The sequence below is a fragment of the Rhincodon typus genome, chromosome 37 (genome assembly GCF_021869965.1).
Source record: "Rhincodon typus isolate 14 chromosome 37, sRhiTyp1.1, whole genome shotgun sequence".
NCBI lineage: Eukaryota > Metazoa > Chordata > Chondrichthyes > Orectolobiformes > Rhincodontidae > Rhincodon > Rhincodon typus.
In genome coordinates, this window is record NC_063368.1 from 13,319,842 (window position 1) to 13,338,333 (window position 18,492).

The 18,492-nt window shown below is 41.5% G+C and overlaps 1 protein-coding gene across 3 annotated transcripts in view; it reads left to right on the forward strand.

Annotated features, from left to right (window-relative positions):
• pold1 (polymerase (DNA directed), delta 1, catalytic subunit) overlaps positions 1–18,492 on the forward strand; it is a 121,721-nt gene that overhangs the window by 97,223 nt on the left and 6,006 nt on the right. For all 3 annotated transcript variants that reach the window (XM_048617467.1, XM_048617466.1, XM_048617468.1), the window contains exons 24-26: positions 1,393–1,506; positions 12,952–13,004; positions 14,907–15,004. In XM_048617467.1, coding sequence (XP_048473424.1) covers positions 1,393–1,506; positions 12,952–13,004; positions 14,907–15,004 — 265 coding nt within the window. The remainder of the gene's footprint in view (positions 1–1,392; positions 1,507–12,951; positions 13,005–14,906; positions 15,005–18,492) is intronic.

The following is an 18,492-nucleotide window of genomic DNA, read 5'->3' on the forward strand; positions in this document are numbered from 1 at the left end:
CTCTGTCTCCATATCGGGCAACCACCTCGAAACCGATATTCATTTCAAGCCCACCGACTCCCACAGCTACCTAGAATACTCCTCCTCCCACCCACCTTCCTGCAAAAATGCTATCCCCTATTCCCAATTCCTTCGCCTCCGCCGCATCTGCTCCCAGGATGAGGCATTCCACTCCCGTACATCTCAGTTGTCCTCGTTTTTCAAGGACCGTAACTTCCCCTCCTCGGTGGTCGAGAACGCCCTCAACCGTGTCTCCCACATCTCCCGCACCTCATCCCTCACACCCCGTCCACGCAATAAAAACCAAAAAAGAATCCCCCTCGTCCTCACGTACCACCCCACCAACCTCCGGATCCAACGCATCATCCTCCGACACTTCCGCCATCTGCAATCCGACCCCACCACCAAAGACATCTTTCCCTCCCCACCTTTATCTGCTTTCCGGAGGGACAACTCTCTCCGTGACTCCCTTGTCCGCTCCACACTCCCCTCCAGCTCCACCACACCCGGCACTTTTCCCTGCAACCGCAGGAAGTGCTACACCTGCCCCCATACCTCCTCCCTCACCCCCATCCCAGGCCCCAAGAAGACTTTCCACATCAAGCAGATGTTCACCTGCACATCTGCCAATGTGGTATACTGCATCCGCTGTACCCGGTGTGGCTTCCTCTACATCGGGGAAACCAAGCGGAGACTCGGGGACCGCTTTGCAGAACACCTACGCTCGGTTCGCAATAAACAACTGCACCTCCCAGTCGCGAACCATTTCAACTCCCCCTCCCATTCCTCAGACGACATGTCCATCCTGGGCCTCCTGCAGTGCCACAACGATGCCACCCGAAGGTTGCAGGAACAGCAACTCATATTCCGCTTGGGAACCCTGCAGCCCAATGGTATCAATGTGGATTTCACAAGTTTCAAAATCTCCCCTCCCCCTACCGCATCCCAAAACCAGTCCAGCTCGTCCCTGCCTCCCTAACCTGTTCTTCCTCCCACCTATCCCCTCCTCCCACCTCAAGCCGCACCTCCATCTCCTACCGACCAACCTCATCCCGCCCCCTTGACCTGTCCGTCCTCCCTGGACTGACCTATCCCCTTCCTAACTCCCTACCTACACTCACCTTTCCTGGCCCCATCCCCGCCTCTTCGACCTGTTTGTTTCCTCTCCACCTATCCTCTCCTCTATCCCTCTTCTATCCGCCTCCCACTCTCTCCCTATTTATTTCAGCACCCCCTTCCCCTCCCCCTTTTCTGATGAAGGGTCTAGGCCCGAAACGTCAGCCTCTCTGCTCCTATGATGCTGCTTGACCTGCTGTGTTCATCCAGCCCTGCTCCTTGTTGTCTCTAAGTTTTTGAGGGTGTTGATTTCAGCTGTAATTTTTTTTATTCAAGGGGGAGAACACACGAGATGCAAGACTGTGCTGACGTCAAAGGTGGGTGGGCTCATGGCCTTTGCAAAGAAAAGAAGCACATGCATAGGATGCAAAGCCGTGCTTAATGATAATGGTAAGGGAACATGAGTGATTGATTACTGATTTCTGAGAAAGAACTTGATGTTTTGTGTTTCTGAGACTGCTAAATCTTATCTTTATGGTCTTTCTGCACTTGGAGGGTTTTGGATGACATGATGTGAAGGTTGTCCCCTCTATCAGAAAGAAGTTTAAAAGTACAGTATGAATATCCTTTTTTGTTTGGATGGTGAGTTGATATTTTGGTATAATATGAAGATCCTTTGCCCAGAGGAGACCACCTCTGGGTGCATATGGACTTGGGTGATACTGTGGGCAGGGAGTCCAAGTTAATCATCTATTAATTAATTTTACTGTCTTCTGCCTAAGTCAAATCCTGTTTTAGACTTGCACATTAGCATATGCAATCTTTTAAAGAAGTAGAGAACAGTTTAAAATTATAGGTGGATTTTGAATGAGGCAGTACTAAAATCGAAGTTTTGAAGTGTAAGAGTCATCAGTCAGACTTCCACAGGTTTTCAGTTGAATTGAATTTTATGATCTATTTCAAAGAGACAACGTGGTGAGTAATGTCTTGATGCATTCAATTCCCAGAATGTGCTGAGTGGCATGCAGCCTCCATATACAGTCATTCTATTGGTAGCTTCTTAATGGTTATCTTATTTTATCTTCTGTAAAAACTGAGGAATTCTAGTTTTTGTAGGCTTTTTTGAAATTTAGTCCCTTCATGTGAAGGATCAGCAATGTCCCCTTTCTGCATAACTTGCAGGATTTAGTCCATGTACAAATGTAGCAACACCTGGACAGTATCCAGGTTTGGGCTTGTAAGTGGTAAGTAACATTTGTGCCACACAAATGCCAGGAAATGAAAATCTGAGACATTCTAAGCACTGCACCTGACATTCAGTGGCATTACCATCAATGAATTCCCCACTGTCAACATCCTGAGATGCCATTAACAAAAAATGAACTGAACTATCCATATAAATAACTGTGGCTACAACAGCAGGTCAGAGGCTATGAATCTTGCAGTGAGTAACTCACAACCCGACTCTCTGAAGCTTGTCCACCATCTATAAGGCACAAATCAGAAGTGTGATGGAATACTTCCCACTTGCCTGGATGAGTACAGCTCCAACAACATTTAAGAAGCTTGACACCATCCAGGACAAAGCAGCCCACTTGATTGGCATTGCATTCACAAACATCTGCTTCCTCCACTGCCAACGGTCAGTAGCAGCAGTGTATGCTATCTACAAGATGCACTGCAGAAATTCGCTAAGGGTCCTTAGTCAACATCTTCCGAATCCAGGACCACGACCATTTAGAAGGATAAGTGCAGCCGACACATGGGAGTACCACCATTCTCAGTGCTCCTCCAAGCCACTCCCCATGTGACTTGGACTTACGTTGCTGTTCCTTCAGTTGCTGGATCAAAAACCTGAAACTCCCTCCCTAACAGCATTGTGGGGCTATCATCGCCTTCGTGAGGACAGCTATGGATGGGCGGTAATTGCAGGCATTACCCAGTAATGCCAACATGCCTTGAATGATTTTTTTTGTTTAAAAAATCTCCTCGTTCTAGTGTGACAAGCACTTAACCCAGAGTTGAAATTGGAGCCCAACCAGACATTGTTGCATCAGCTTGATGACTTCATTGCTGACTGGTGCTCTGTCATGGCTGTGGCCAATGTTAAAACTCCCAGATCTCTCTTCAGACCCTTGTTTATTTAGTGTCACTTAATAAGTGGCAAGAAATTAATCTTAAATGCTCTGTCCCTGAATTTTTATTTCTTTCTGGGCCAAAATAAAATATTATATCAGAATCCCAGCATAGAACGGATGTCATCTAAGTACATTTAATTTCAAGATAATATTCTGGAATCAATATGTTTGAGAATTGGAGACATTTTGTTTCACTTCGAGAAATCAGAGACCCTGCCAGATGTTGCTTTGTAAATATTAGAATCAAAGGTGAATGAGTGGTGTCAGGGAAGAAATGGAATAAATGGACCACAGAGGGAAACAAAAGATAGGTCAATGATTTTTCTTGACTTTGTCTTATTCTAGCAGCAATTATCGATCAGTTACCACAATGTTAATTGCCTAACCACTATCTCATGCATTTGGCAAGTGCATGTTACATTATGACGGCTAATAAATGCAGTATGTGGTCATTGATGATCTTCCTTGCCAAGGCTAACTAAATTGATTGCGAATTTGTGCAATGAAGAAAATGACATCATCCTTCAATCTGGTTCCCTGAATCTAAATTTTTGCATTCTGAAAGATTCACACATCAAACAGCCCATCCATCCTGACCCATTGACAATCAGTGCATTTTGCTGCTTCTGCAGAGTACTGTGCAATTGTGTTGTGAAGTTTGGGTATTTGTGATGCTAGCCAATAATGTGATCATATTTTGACTCCGTTTTAATTACTCAGCTGGTGTACTAATGCAAAGTGTGTGTATGGATATATGTTTGGTTGAGGGCAGGATTGAACTGAGCTGCAAAGTTTGCCTATCTCCAACATGGTTACGCAGTCTGCTGAGCCATTGTTCCTTATTAATTTGTATATGACAGAATACCACTTGGACGAGTTACCAGAATGTGCCACTGTTCATTGAACTGTTTCCAGAACAAGCGGTGCTGCATAAGAATCAGGAGCAGAAGTAGGCCATCTGGCCCTTTAAGCCTGCTCCACCATTCAACAAGATCATGGCTGATCTTTTCATGGCCTCAGTTCCACATACCCACTCTCTCACCATAATCCTTAATTCCTTTACTATTCAAAGAATTATCTAAGCTTTAAAAATATTCTATGAGGAAGCCTCAACTACTTCACTGAGCAAGAAATTCCACAGATTCACAACCCTTTGGGTGAGAAGTTCCTCCTCAATTCAGACCTAAATCTGGTCCCTGTAATTTTGAGGCTATGCCCCCTGGTTCTGGTTTCATCTGCCAGTGGAAACAACCTGCTTCTATCTAATCTAGTCCCTTCATAATTTTATATGTTTCTATAAGATGCCCCCTCAGTCTTCTAAATTCCAAAGAATATAATCCCAGTCTATTCAGCCTCTCCTTATAAGCCAACCCTCTCATCTCTGAATTCAACGTAGTGAGTCTCCTCTGCACCCCATCCAGTGCCAGTACATTCTTTCTCAAAGCTGTATGCAGTACTCCAGGTGTGGCCTCACCAGCACCCTGTTCAGCTGCAACATAACATGCCTGCTTTTAAACTCAATCCCCCTAGCAATGAAGGACAAAATTCCATTTGTCTTCTGAATTACTTGTACCTCCAAACCAACCTCCTTCGATTCACGCACAAGGACACCAAGGTCCCTCTGCACAGCAGCATGCTGAAATTTTTTTACCATTCAGGTAACAGTCCCTTTTACTTTATTCCTACCAAAATGGATCACTTCACATTTATCAGCATTTAATTCCATCTGCCAGACCTTCGCTCACTTAAAGTATCTATATCCCTCTTCACACTTTCAGAGTCCTCTGCACACTTTGCTCTACCACTCGTCTTAGTGTCATCCACAAACTTTGACACACTACACGTGGTCCCCAACTTGAAATCATCTATGTAAATTGTAAACAGTTGTGGTCCCACCACTAGTCACTGTGCTACCTTCAGAAACGGAGAGGGATAAGTGAATAAAGCTTAGAATAAAATAATAGGGCTGGAGAATGGGACTAGCTGGGTAGCTGTTTCAGGAGTAGGAACAGACATGATTGGTTGAATAGCCTTTTGTATTGTAAATTCTATGATTCTATGAAATAGTGAGAGGCATACTCTCCTAAGAATCGTTTTACCCCCACTGCCAAACTTGCCTCCCCTGCTAGAGCTGTGAAGCCTCCCAACCAGTCAGCCTGGAGTTTCCCTTATTCGAGAATAGAATGCTTACAGCCCAAAGCCTCCTTCGGTCTCCTTCTCATTTCCCGTGGTCAGAGCAGAGACTTAACCAGTTCCTCATTCTTTTCCAGTATCACTCAGCCTCTTCCTGATACCACATCATGGGATTAAAAGTGGAGGGGGTGAGAGTATGAGCAGAGGGGGCTTTCTATTTTTAAAAGTTACCGATGGTGATTATGTTTTCCGTGGGATTCTGTGAACTACTGTTTTTGCTGATGTTTTACTAATCACGGTCTAATTTTAACTGTGTTTATGGCTTGCCATTGGGGTTGCCACACAACAAAAGTAATCTGCACCTGATATTTTTCTTTGTATTCTTTTCTGTACTCCCTTCCTTTTCTGTTGTGTTCTTTTCTATCTTCGTTGTCTTTTTCTGATGTATTATCTTTCTCCTATTCCATTGTTTCTATCTTATCGTTCAAAGTACCTTTCCATCTCTTCAAGAAGAGCATGTACTCCAAATAATGTGACTGCAGTCACATTGTGTAGGTTTTTAAAATTTGTTCATAGGGTGTGAATGTCACCAGCCAGGCTAGCATTTATTGCTCAGTCTTAATTGCCCTGGAGAAGGTGAGCTACCTTCATGAGTGACAGCAGACCTTTGGTACCCACAGTACTGCTTGAAGGCGTTCTCAGACTCTGGCCAGTGAATGACTGTGAAGTGATAGTAAGGGTAAGGCAATGTAATTCCAAGTCAGGATATCTGTGGCTTACAAGGCCCTTGTCCTTCTAGGTGGTAGAGGCACAGGTTTGGAAGGTGTTGAAGGAGATTTGGTGAGTTACTGCAGTGCATCTTGTGAATGGTGCACATTGCAGTTAGTGTGCATTGATGGAGAAGGGAGTGATAATTGAAGATGGTGGATGGAATGCCAGTCAAGTTAGCTCTTTTGTTCTGGATGGTGTCAAACACTTTGAGTGTTGTTGGAGCTGCACCCATCTAGGCAAAGAGAGAGTATTCCATCACACTCCTGACTAGTGGCTTGTAGATCCTAGTCAGGCACTGGGGAGATGAGGGTTTTTTGCCAGGCAATTCCTAGCCTTTGGCCTGCTCATGCAGATGTAGTATTTATGTGGCTGATCCAGTTCAGTTCTGGTCAATTGGAACCTCCAGGATCTCTCTAGTGGGGGATTTAATGATGGTAATGCCTTTGAACGTAATGGGTGGCTTGTTAGTCATAATCATACAGCACAGAAATAGATCCTTTGGTCCATGCTGAAGATAATCCCAAACTAAACTAGTCCCACCTGTCTGCTGCTGGCCCATATTGCTCCAAATCTTTCCTGTTCATGTACTTACCTAAGTGTCTTTTAAACATTACAACTGTGCCTGCATCCACCACTTTCTCGCTTCTCTCTTGTCAGAGAAGGGCATTGTCTGGCACATGTATGGTGCCAATGTTACTTGCCATTCTTCAGCCCAAGACTCTGGATATTGTCCAGATCTTGCTTCAAGAGGACACCAACTTCATCAGTAGCTAAGGAGTCATGAATGGTGCTGTACATAGACATCAGCAAACATCCTCATTTCTGACATCATGATGGAAGAAGGTCATAATTGTAACAACTGAAGATATTTGGGCTTAGGACTCTATCATTAGGAACTCTTGCAGTGAAGTCATGGAGCTGAGATGATTGACTTCCAGCACCAACTTTCTTTATTCTAAGTATGACTCCAACCAAGCAGTTTTCTCTCGGATTCCCATTGACTTCAGTTTTGCTAGAACTCCTTGATGCGAAGGTCAAATGCTGCCATGATAGCGAGGGTTGTCATTTGGACCTCATCTTTGGAGTTCGGCATTTTTTGTCCATATATGGACTAAGACTGTAATGCGTTCAGGACCTGAGGTCCCGGCTGGAATCCAAACGAAGTGTCAGTGAGCAGGTTATTCTGTTACAGGTGTCACTCGGTAGCATTATTGTTAACCCCTTCAGTTACCAAAGGTAGACTGAGGGCAGTATTTGGCCAGATTGAATTTTGTCCTGCATTTTTTTTTGAGTGTACAATTATACCTGGACAACTTCCCACAATTTCAGATAGATGTCAGTGTTGTATTTATTATGGAACAGCTTGGCTAGGGGTGCACTAGTCCAAGAGCACATGCCTTCAGTACTATTGCTAAAATATTTGTCAGGGCCCATGGCCTTTGCAATATATAGTGCCTTCAGCTATTTCTTGATATCACATATAGTGTATCAAGTTGACTGAAGATTGGCACCTGAGATGCTGGGTACCTCAGAAAAAGGCCAAGATGGACCATCCACTTGGCACTTCTGGTAGAAGATGGCTGCATCTTTGTCTTTTGCGCCAATGTACTGGACCTTCCCATTGTTGAGGATGGTGATAATTGTGCAGTTATCTCCTCTGGTTAGTCATTTAATTGTCCTCCACCACTCATAGATCATAGAATTCCTACAGCGTGGAAACAGGCCCTTTGGCCCAACAAGTCCACACCGACCCTCCGAGCATCCTACCCAGACCCATCCGCCTATAACCCACCTGATCTACACATCCCTGAACGCAATGGGCAGTTTAGCATAGCCAATCCACCTAGCCTGCACATCTTTGGACTGTGTGAGGAAACTGGAGCACCCCAGAGGAAACCCACGCAGACATGGGGAGAATGTGCAAACTCCACACAGACGGTTGCCCGAGGGTGGAATCAAACCCGGGTTCCTGGTGCTGTGAGGCAGCAGTGCTAACCACTGTGCCACCGTGCCGCCCATAAATGATTGTATTTGGCAGGACTGCAGAACTTAGATCTGATCCATTGATTATGGGATTACTTAGCCCTCTCTTTTGGCACATTAGTAGTCTTATATTGACGCCTTGTTTTTAGTTATGCCTAGTGCTGCACCTGGCATGTCCTTATTGAATCAGGCTTCATCTTGGGTGGATGGGGTATATACCAGGTCACGAAATTACACATTTGAGTTGAATGTAGCTCTGCTGCTTACACAGTGCCTCATGGATATTCAGTTTTAAGTTGTTAGGCCTGTCCAAAGACTGTCCCATTTAGCACTCTGGTAGTGCACACAATGTGATGGAGACTATCATTAATATGAAGATGAGATTTTCTGTAATGACTGTCAATGGTCAGTCCAATCAGTACACATTTGTGCTAAGTAGATTGTTGAGGGCACTGTCAGATGTTTTTCCACCTTGTTCAGACCCCAGTCTGACAGCTGTGTCATTTAGGGCTCTCAATAATGATGCTACTAAGTCAGTCTTGGTGACGGATACTGAAATCCCCCATAAGACATAGGAGCAGAAATTAGGCCGTTTGGGCCATCGAGTCTGCTCTGCCATTCAGGCATGGCTGATAAGTTCCTCAACCCCGTTCTCCCGCTTTCTCCCCGTAAACCTTGATCCCCTTGATAATCAAGAACCAATCTATCTCAGTCTTAAATGTACTCAATGACCTGGCTTCCACAGCCTTCTGTCGCAGTGAATTCCATAGATTCACCACTCTCTGGCTAAAGAAGTTTCTCCTTATCTCTGTTCTAATAGGTCTTCCCTCTACTGTAAGGCTGTGCCCTTGGGCCCTAGTCTCCCCTACAAATGAAAACATCTTCCCAACATCCACTGTGTCCAGGCCATTCAGTATTCTGTAAGTTTCAATTAGATCCCCCCCATCCTTCTAAACTCCAATGAGCATAGTCCCAGAATCCTCAAACATTCCTCATATGTTAAGCTTTTCATTCCTGGGACCATTCTCGTGAGCCTTCTCTGAACCCGCTCCAGGGCCAGTACATCCTTCCTGAAATATGGGGCCCAAAACTGCACACAATACTCCAAATGTGGCCTGACCAGAGCCTTTTAAAGCCTCAGTAGTACATCCCTGCTTTTATATTCAAGTCCTCTCAAAATAAATGCCAACATTGCATTTGCCTACCTGACTACTGACTCAACCTGCAAGTTTACCTTGAGAGAATCCTGGACTAGAACTCCCAAGTCTCTTTGCACTTCAGAATTTTCTCCCCATTTAGAAAATAGTCCATGCTTTTATTCTTCTTGCCAAAGTGCATGACCTCACACTTTTCCACGTTGTACTCCATCTGCCATTTCTTTGCCCACTCTCCTAACCTGTCCAAATCTTTCTGCAGCCTCCCCACATCCTCAATACTACCTGTCCCTCCATCTATTTTTGTGTCATCTGCAAACTTAGCCAGAATCCCCACCCAGAGTATGTTTTGTGTTTTTGTCACCAGCAGTGCTTTTTCCAAATGGTGTTCAACATGTAGGAGTACTGATTCATCAGCTGAGATGTGGGCCATAGGTGGTAATCAGGAGTTTTTTTGTCTTTTTATGACCTGATGCCATGAGATATCGTGGGATCTGGATCTGATGTTGAGGTCTCCAAGGGCAACTCCTTCCCAGTTGTATATTATTTTCCAGTCATTCTGGTGGGTGTGCCCTGCTGGTGGGGCAGGATGTAGCAGTGATGGTGATAGGGAATTTTGGGTCATTGTCTATAAAGTATGGGTCCAAAGCTGTCTCCTGTCACGCGGTTGCTGAATGGTTTCAGAGAATGGCACAGTCCCTGGATTTTATAAGGAGGATTTTGCAGCATTGAGAGAGCTTTTTTTCTTTTCGTTTTGTTGTCATTGCCAGTGTCTAGGTTAGTGCAAGGTGGTCTATCTAACTTAAGATTTTTCTTTAGATCTTGTAGCAGTTTTGATAAAACTGAGTGGCTTGCTGGGCCATTTGTTTTTAGGAATGTTAAGAGGCAGCCACATTGATGTGGGTCTAGAGTCACGTGTAGGCCAGGTAAGAATGACAGATTTCCTACTTAAAGGATATTGATAATCCAGATGGGATTTTTGATAATGGTTACCATAAGACTAGCTTTTAGTTCCAGATTTGATTGGCGCTCTGTCTGGATTACTAGTCTTGCAGCATTACCACAATGCCACCGCCGCCTCCTACTTTGTAAATGTAAATCCATATCCTGCCCATTATTGTTTGTAATATGCTGCAGATCCATGAATCATTTTTCCCTCACTAATAGAGGACAGGATTGGGCAGATGCTTCTGGCAGTTTCTACTGGCTGAAGTGATAGAAATAGGGATCATTGTCTCGGTATAAAGGCTATGATATGCGAGTCTGGATAAGGAGAATGTCTTTTTTATTCGGGGAACTGCGGATATTTTAAATTCACCTGATTAGAGTCAGGTGATGCTTGGTCATTGGGCATGTTCAAGACTGAAAGATATAGGTATTAGTGCTGAAGGATATGGGGATAGCACTGGAAAGTGGAGTTGAGGTAAAAGATCATTTGGAAAATTCTATAATGGTAGTATAGGCTCAAGAATCCCTCTGGCTTCCTCTGCCCTATTCCTTATATTTTTTCACTATTTCTTTTCTACCTAATTGTTTCTTATGGGTCTGCTGACTCTGGTTCTGCCCTTACCTTGCCTGAGTTTACCTTTCAGTTTACCTAGACCTGGTTGGCACAACAACCTTCCCTCATATAATATCCATGCTTATGATGGACTAGTGATTAATCTTGGAAATGCTGGCTGATTAAAAGAAACTCTTAAAATTAAATGATGTAATGCTGAATTTGCTGTATTGTAACTTACTCTCAGCTATGAAATTGGATCATATAATCCACTATCTTCAGTTGTGAACATATGTTTGTGAACATAATTGTCCAAATCAACAGGAAGCTTGTTTTTGAAATGGTTCAGTTTTCAAATTGGGGCGTTTATTGCTTCACATATGGGGAAAATGCCAGGTTAGTCCGATCAAAAAATAATTGCAGATATGATTGGCATTTATGTAGCACCTTTAAGCACTAAAAATGCCCATGACGCTTCTCAGCAATATAATCAGACAAAATATGACACTGAGACATCGATATTGGAGCTGGTGACAAAACGTTTCACCAGAGGTCAGTTTTGAGGAGCAACTTCAAAGAGAAGCAGGATACAGAATGTTCTGTGGAGTAAGTTGGCTCCAGGCAGTTGAAAGCCTGGCTATTGAATAGTAAACAGGGGACATGCCTTTGATTCATGTGTGATCATTGACAAAAGGGTACACCTACAGGTGTTGACTGGAGGCAAGATTTGACTAAGCTTTAGTACACATTGTAGCTGAGTAGCCAGCCATTGCTTCCACTGGGTAGCTGATGAATAATCGACTGTGGAGTGAAGACCAGAGCTGAAGCTCAGCAGAAAACTGGTATGATTATCAAGGGAAACAAAGACAAAAAACTGAACCAGACCAAGCCCTTAAACATGTTAGTTGTAACAGCGGTCAAAGATTGGAAAGTCTATGGTGAGTGACTTACTTGACTCCCCTAAAATTTTCCATCATCTACAAGGCACCAGATTGGAAGAATGGTGAAACAAGTTCCACTTGCCTGAATGATTGCAGTTTAACACTCAAAACAATTGACAAAGGACAAAGTGGCCCCTTGATTGACACCCCATTCACCACTTTAAACATATACTCATTTCAGCAACAACATACTCTGGCTGCAGTGCATACCACACATAAGATGAAATACAGCAGCTTGGCAAGGCTTCTTCAATAGCACTTTCAAACCTGTGATCTCTATCACCTGGAATGATAAGAACAGCAAACCCAAGGGAACACCACTGCCTGTCCAAGCTCTATACTATTTTGACTTGGGAATGTATCGATGTTTGTTCATTGCTGGGTCAAAAGCCTAGAATTCCCTGCTGAACAACCTAAAGTGTACTATATGGACTGCAGAGGTACAAAATACAGTTAGGAATAGGCAATGAATGCTGGCTTTTCCAGATTCCACAGAAAGGATAAAATGGAGCTCAATACAAGCATTACTACTTGAAAAGGGTCAAAAATAATTTATTATTTGGAGAGAACTACTAGCTAGTCATCCTAGATGTTCTCACTTTGTTGATAAAGTGTGTGTTTCAGCATTTTTCTGTAAGATTTTAAAGAATCAGAAATATTACACTACAAAAGGAAGTCACTAAGTCTATTAGCTGCACTGAGCCGAGAATATCTCCTCCCATTTCTCTGTCCACTGTCTCCTTTTCTAATTCTTGCTTAAATGTTAGCATTAAAATACTACAATTGTTGTAAATTATGAAATCAAAAGCAAAAGTGTAAGGAATGCTGAGCAGATCATGCAGCATCAGTGGATAGAGAAAGAGCTAACATTTCAGATCACTGATCTTGCATCAGAATTTTAAAATTATGTTTAATCGTCTACTTCATATAAAAGGTAATTGAAATCTGGAACATACTATTCCCTTGTTTGCTCTGGTGGCTGCATGGCATTTTAAATAAATTTCAAAACTTGATTGATATTTGTTCAACACTGGAAATGAAGGATTGCAGAACAAACAGGAATTGAGATATGGATCAACCTTGTTTAATTCCTGTGAAGAGTTGAATGGTCTTCCCTCTTCCTATTTACAACTGTTGTTTGTAAATCATTAGTTGTCCCAATCACAGTTTATGTGCAAGTTTCAAGCCTTTATAGCATCTCTCTTTATAATTCTGCACTACTTAACTAGAAGGAGACTGCAAATTTAACTTAATCTTAACCTGCTTTTCTTCAGGTGCTGTGTGCAGTTACTGCAAATGTCGTCAGTCTGAGTTGTACCAGAAGGAGGTAACTTTTTCTAATTTGCATAGTTTGTGATAATTTTTGAAAATATATACTCTGTTAATTCTCCAGTATTGATAAAGGGAATTAAATAAAACCAAGAGCTGCAGATACTGGAAATATTAAACAAATACAGAAATTGCTGGAGAAACTCGGGTTCTAATGAAGGGTCACTGGACCCAAAGCAGTGACCCTACTTTTGCTCCACAGATGCTGCCAGACTTGCTGATTTTCTCCTGAAAATTCTGTTTTTGTAGGAGATTAGGATTAATTGGATAGTCTTTGAAAGAACCAGCAGTGGTATGATGCACAGAATAACCACTTTCTGTGCTGTGTCAATCTGTAACATGGTCATTCGTTTCTATCTTCAACTTGTATTTTGAAAAAGTTATTCATGGATGTCAGCATTTATTGATTGTCACTAATTGCCCAAAGGGCAGTTAAGAGTCAAGCACATCGGTGTAGTTCTGGAGTCACGTAGTCCAGTCCAGGTAAGGACAACAGATTACTTCCCCAAAGGATATTAGTGTACCAGATGGCTTTTTACACTGATCAGTAGTGGTCATATTAGGCCCCGTTTTTTCTAGCTCTTGTTGAAATCTGTTTTTGCCATCTGCCACAGTTGGATGAATCCAAATTACCAGAGCATTAGCCTTGGGTTCGAGTTTGCTATTTCAGTGACATTATTGTCTCCCTTGTGAAGAAACAAAGGAATCCGACTTTAAACTTGCCTTTGAGTACAGAGCTGGGTACATTGTTTTTTCTCAGCTGATATATTGAAAGCAGGAGAATGAATGGTGAGTTAGAGATTTGGAGCATAAGCAAATATTTGATAGTTTGCAACACTGCAGTCCACTTGAAAGATTCAAGTGACACTATAGACAAGAAGAGCAAGCCTTGCAAGGGGGTGCCTATCACATGAATTGCCAGGTTGAATTCTTCCTTTAAATTAATCTCAGACCTTTTAACTAGTAATCCTATTTTCAATAAAGTTATGTTGAGGTCAGACACATTATTTTTCTCCAGAGACACTAATTTTTGCTGGACTTAACTCTACAAGGGGTCAGCAGCCATGAAGCACTTCATGAAAGTAAGTGTTTTATACATGGTAGCTTTGGTAATGGATTGACTCTCTTGCTATCAGAAAAGAGTAGGATAGGGAATTGAATGGTAGACAAGTTACCATTTGAAAGATAAGACTCTAATAAAGGGTCTTGTCCTTTTCATGTTTTATTTGATTTTGTATTGCTTCATTTTTCAAATAAACAGGTAATTGAGTTTGAGATGAGTTGAGAGGATGTTACAACCATTCAGTGTCTGCAACCTGCAATCATTGTGGCAGCCAACAGGATTACATTGAATTGGAAATGTTGACATAGCAACTTTTAATGGTTGGCTTATTGGTGTAATGAAATGACAAGGAGTAGTAAAATTTGTGGACAACAACTGGGTGTCCTGTGCACACTTTATAATATACCAGTTGTTTGCAGGCAAACACATTCAAGATTAAGTGAAGTGTGGTTACAAGGGAGTAATTGTACCGGAGTTCAGTTTCCATTTTAATGTCATGTATTGTGATCTTGTTTCTGTACATATAAATGGAAGTGTTGATCAATATCTATGGCCTCTCACCAGCAGTTGCACTGCAATGAGCAAATTGACTTGAAGTGTTCTTAAATGTGTGATTTTTGTGTGTGTGTATGTATGTGTATATATATGTATCCAAAAATAAGCTACCATTTGTGATTTTTCTCTTGTTACTCCTTTATAAGATTATGCTGTTTTTACACTGAAAAGAAAGCTGCATAACTCTGCTTAACTGCAAAACTTGGATTTATCTAGATGTTACTTCACTCTGTATTGCTGTTATCTGTTCTATTCCTTGTAAACCCATTTTCTCATTTTCAGGTATCTCAGCTGAAACTACTAGAGGAGAAGTTTTCACGCTTGTGGACTCAATGCCAGCGATGTCAGGGTAGTTTGCATGAGGACGTGCTTTGTACCAGGTAAGGAAACAGTTTTCTGCTCCCTCTGATGGTTTTCCTCCTTACAAAGCTGCTACTTAGCTGACTCCAGTTCTGACTTTTGAGTTTGTCCCTAATTGGGGCTTAGACTTGTAGAACTTCTAAACCTTGCTTCGTCTTCCAATCCTCTGATAACTGCAGGCTTTCAAATCCCAAGCTTGGCTTCACTTTGCATGTTTCATCATTCTGTCTTCCCTCTTAATCATTTCACTGTGATGATTTCCTGCTTTTTCACTTCTCCTCCCATAACTCCACACAGCTCCAGGGCCAATGTCTAGAAAATGTTTGTATTCAATTTGTATTTTTATTCAGTGTTTCAATGAATGACGATTCTGGATAAATAATTTATATTTTTAAAGCACTTCCCTTTTTCACTGCTTGCACTAATTCTCCTCCCTCCTACGCTAATGGTTTGCTGTGATATGGGTACTAGGCTGCCTGTCCCCAGTTACTTTTAGCGTAGTGGAATGTATCCAGTAATGCCCTTCTCATGTTGTTGGTCCAACTTCATCGCAACCTTAACTACTACAGTTCTGACAAAACTCCTTAACCCCAAGAATATAGTGTTGACGTACAAGATTGTATCGGAAGCTGAAGGCTAGCCATTATGCAAAATCAAATAATCTACTACTGGAAAAGTCTTTGAATGATCTTTGAGTTATTGTGTGGGTCAACTGAGATATGTGTCACACTCTTTAGAGATCTAAGATATGAAGAAACTATCTGGATGCTGGGTCATATGCTTAAAATACCAAGCCATGAGATGAGTGATGCTTGAAATTGCAAGAGAAAAAAAGTCTCTTATGACATAACATCCAGAAATGACATTTAAGTATTTCTGCCATCTGATCTGAAAAGCAACAGAAATCTCTTCTAGGCGGCAAAGTGGAGGACAGCAGAAAGAGGGTATAACTTAAGCATAGTTGGTTGAGAAACATCACAGAAGTTTCATTCAAACTGTGGTGAATGTGAGGGAATGGTGCAAGACATGGAGACATGGCAGCAGATCTCCTGATGATGGTAGCTACAACAGCAGCAATAAAGTCAACTGAAGCACCATGAACTATTTGAAAAGTAGACAATATAGTTGATTTATCAAACCAGAGAAAACACTTAGCGAGTATGTAATAAAGGGTTTGAGGAACAACTGAATATTTGTAAGGCAGGTGGATAGAGAAATGTGGTTAGATTAATTAAAGCAATTTTGAATAATTTTCATTATATTCCCAAACTTGATTTTAGTGGATTGGTTAAAATTCATTCTGTACTAATTTTAATATTAACAATCATGAATTCCCACTTTTTTTTACACTGAAGACTTAGCCCAGAGATGTGGGCACATCACATGTGGTGTTGTTGCACATATTATGAGCTGTATGGGTGAGGCATAGTACAATGAACAGTCATTTCAGTACTAAATTTAGTGGAGAGTTGCTTTGAGGTTTGTGTTGCTTAGTTGGTTGTGGATGTATCTCATGAAGTACTGAGGCGTGTATTTTACAGGGTATCGCTGTGTGTTTTAGTGATGTTTGAAACATAAATAAATTTCTTAATTCTCTTGGTTTCCAACTTTTCTTTCACCTAATTCAAAATGCTAAAATTAGAACTTAAAACCAAAAACGATTCGGTTTTAATTTTGATAACGAACAATTATAACATACAATGAGTTGATCAATCTTATAATGGAGTCAGACTAAATAGTTTGTCTAATAATTTTGCATTTTCCTCCACATACCGTACTCACCTTAGCATGTAACTCTTCCTTCCCTCCACTTCCAACTTCCAAACTTGCTTGCTCTTTTAATGTTCTTGTTAAGATGAGCTGTCATAACTTACAGTGGTTGTCTCAGCTCTGAGGTAATTGGGTACGTGAGAAAGATTCATGCTTGTTGAGAAATCTCTGGCTTAAGATCGACATTTATGATGCCTTCATGGCCAATGGGCATGATTTATGTTTCCAGACAAGTTTCTGTGATGGTCGTAAATCAAAGCGCTGTTTAATTTTCTGTGGCATAGTAATATCCAATGGAAGGGTGAGATTTGTGCACTGTATTTGAAACAAAAACATGAGACAAAATGAAGAATGAAACTTCGTGTACAGTGATTCACGGTAATGACAAATGGATTTTGTGATTCAATGTTTTGCTTTCTGCTGTACGATGTAAGCCATTATCCTAACAGTGCAGCAATGACTAAGGGCCATCTTGAAGAGGTGGTCATGTAGGACAGAAACATCTCACGTTTCGAGTGAAGAGTCATCATAAAACGTTAGCTTGCTCTGTCTCCATAAATGCTGCCTGACCCACTGTTATCTCGCCAGCATTTGTTGTTTTCAGTGCAGATTCTAGCATCTGCAGTAATTTGTTCCTAGAGAAACATCTTGATTTGACTGTGAGCTAATGTGAGCTGATTGTCAGTAGAGTGCTACAATTTGCTTCAACTAAAATAATTAAATTAAAAATAAGGAAATTACTTGTGTTTATAAAGCACCTTTCATATTTGCGAGATATCCTGAAGTATTTTAAGCTCATACTTCCATCAGCTGTTACTACTTGCTGTTAATCTATATTAGCAATTTTGGTGTAGGGATAGATGTTAGAAAGTCGGAGGAATCTTCCTGCTGTTCTTCATTAGCTCAGTGGGATCTTCTAAATCCTGATGAAAAGATAAGTGAGATATTGGTTAAGCATCCCATCCAAAGGACTGCACCTCCCAACAGAGCATTTCTCTCTCAGTTCTAAACTGGAGGATCACCCTAGATTTTGCGTTTATGCCTCTAGATTGGGGCTTGAACTTGCAACCACCTGACTCTGATAAAAGTGCCAGTGAGCCACGGCCAGCACCTAAATTCAGAGTATGGAATATTATTGGTCTAGAATTCCTTAAACATGATCTCGGTGTGTAAAAATTATTTTGAAATCACATTGAAGTGATTTAAAGGGTAGTTTTGGAATAAAGTATTTTCCTTTCACAACCTCCAAACCTCCCACAGTGCTTTATAATGTACTGATAAAGTATAGTGAATACTACAGTAGGGGACTATAAAGTGCTTTGAGACGTCCTGAGGTCGTGATACATTCTGTGTAAGTGAGAACTTTCTTGCATGATGTGAATTTTCTCATTACATTTATTGATGAATAAATCATTACCAATTTAAAAAGAGGATCAGTGATTTTTTTTTTAAGAAAAGCTGCACTGTCCCACACCACCTTTGAGTATGGGAGTTTGATGCAGACGTGTTGGAATCAGGCAGCACTCACCACAATGCTTTATTGTCTAAAGAAGGAAGTGAAAGAGTGGTGGTAAAATTTAGACTTTATTTACAAGTTTTTTTTCTACAAAACCATTGCAACCTCCCCTTTCCCACTTGTCACCTCCAGTACATTTTAAATGTGGATTTATATTTTGCTTTGTCTGAGAGGATGAAATTTCTTTCTTCCTTTTCCCGTCCTGTTATTCATTCTGCATGC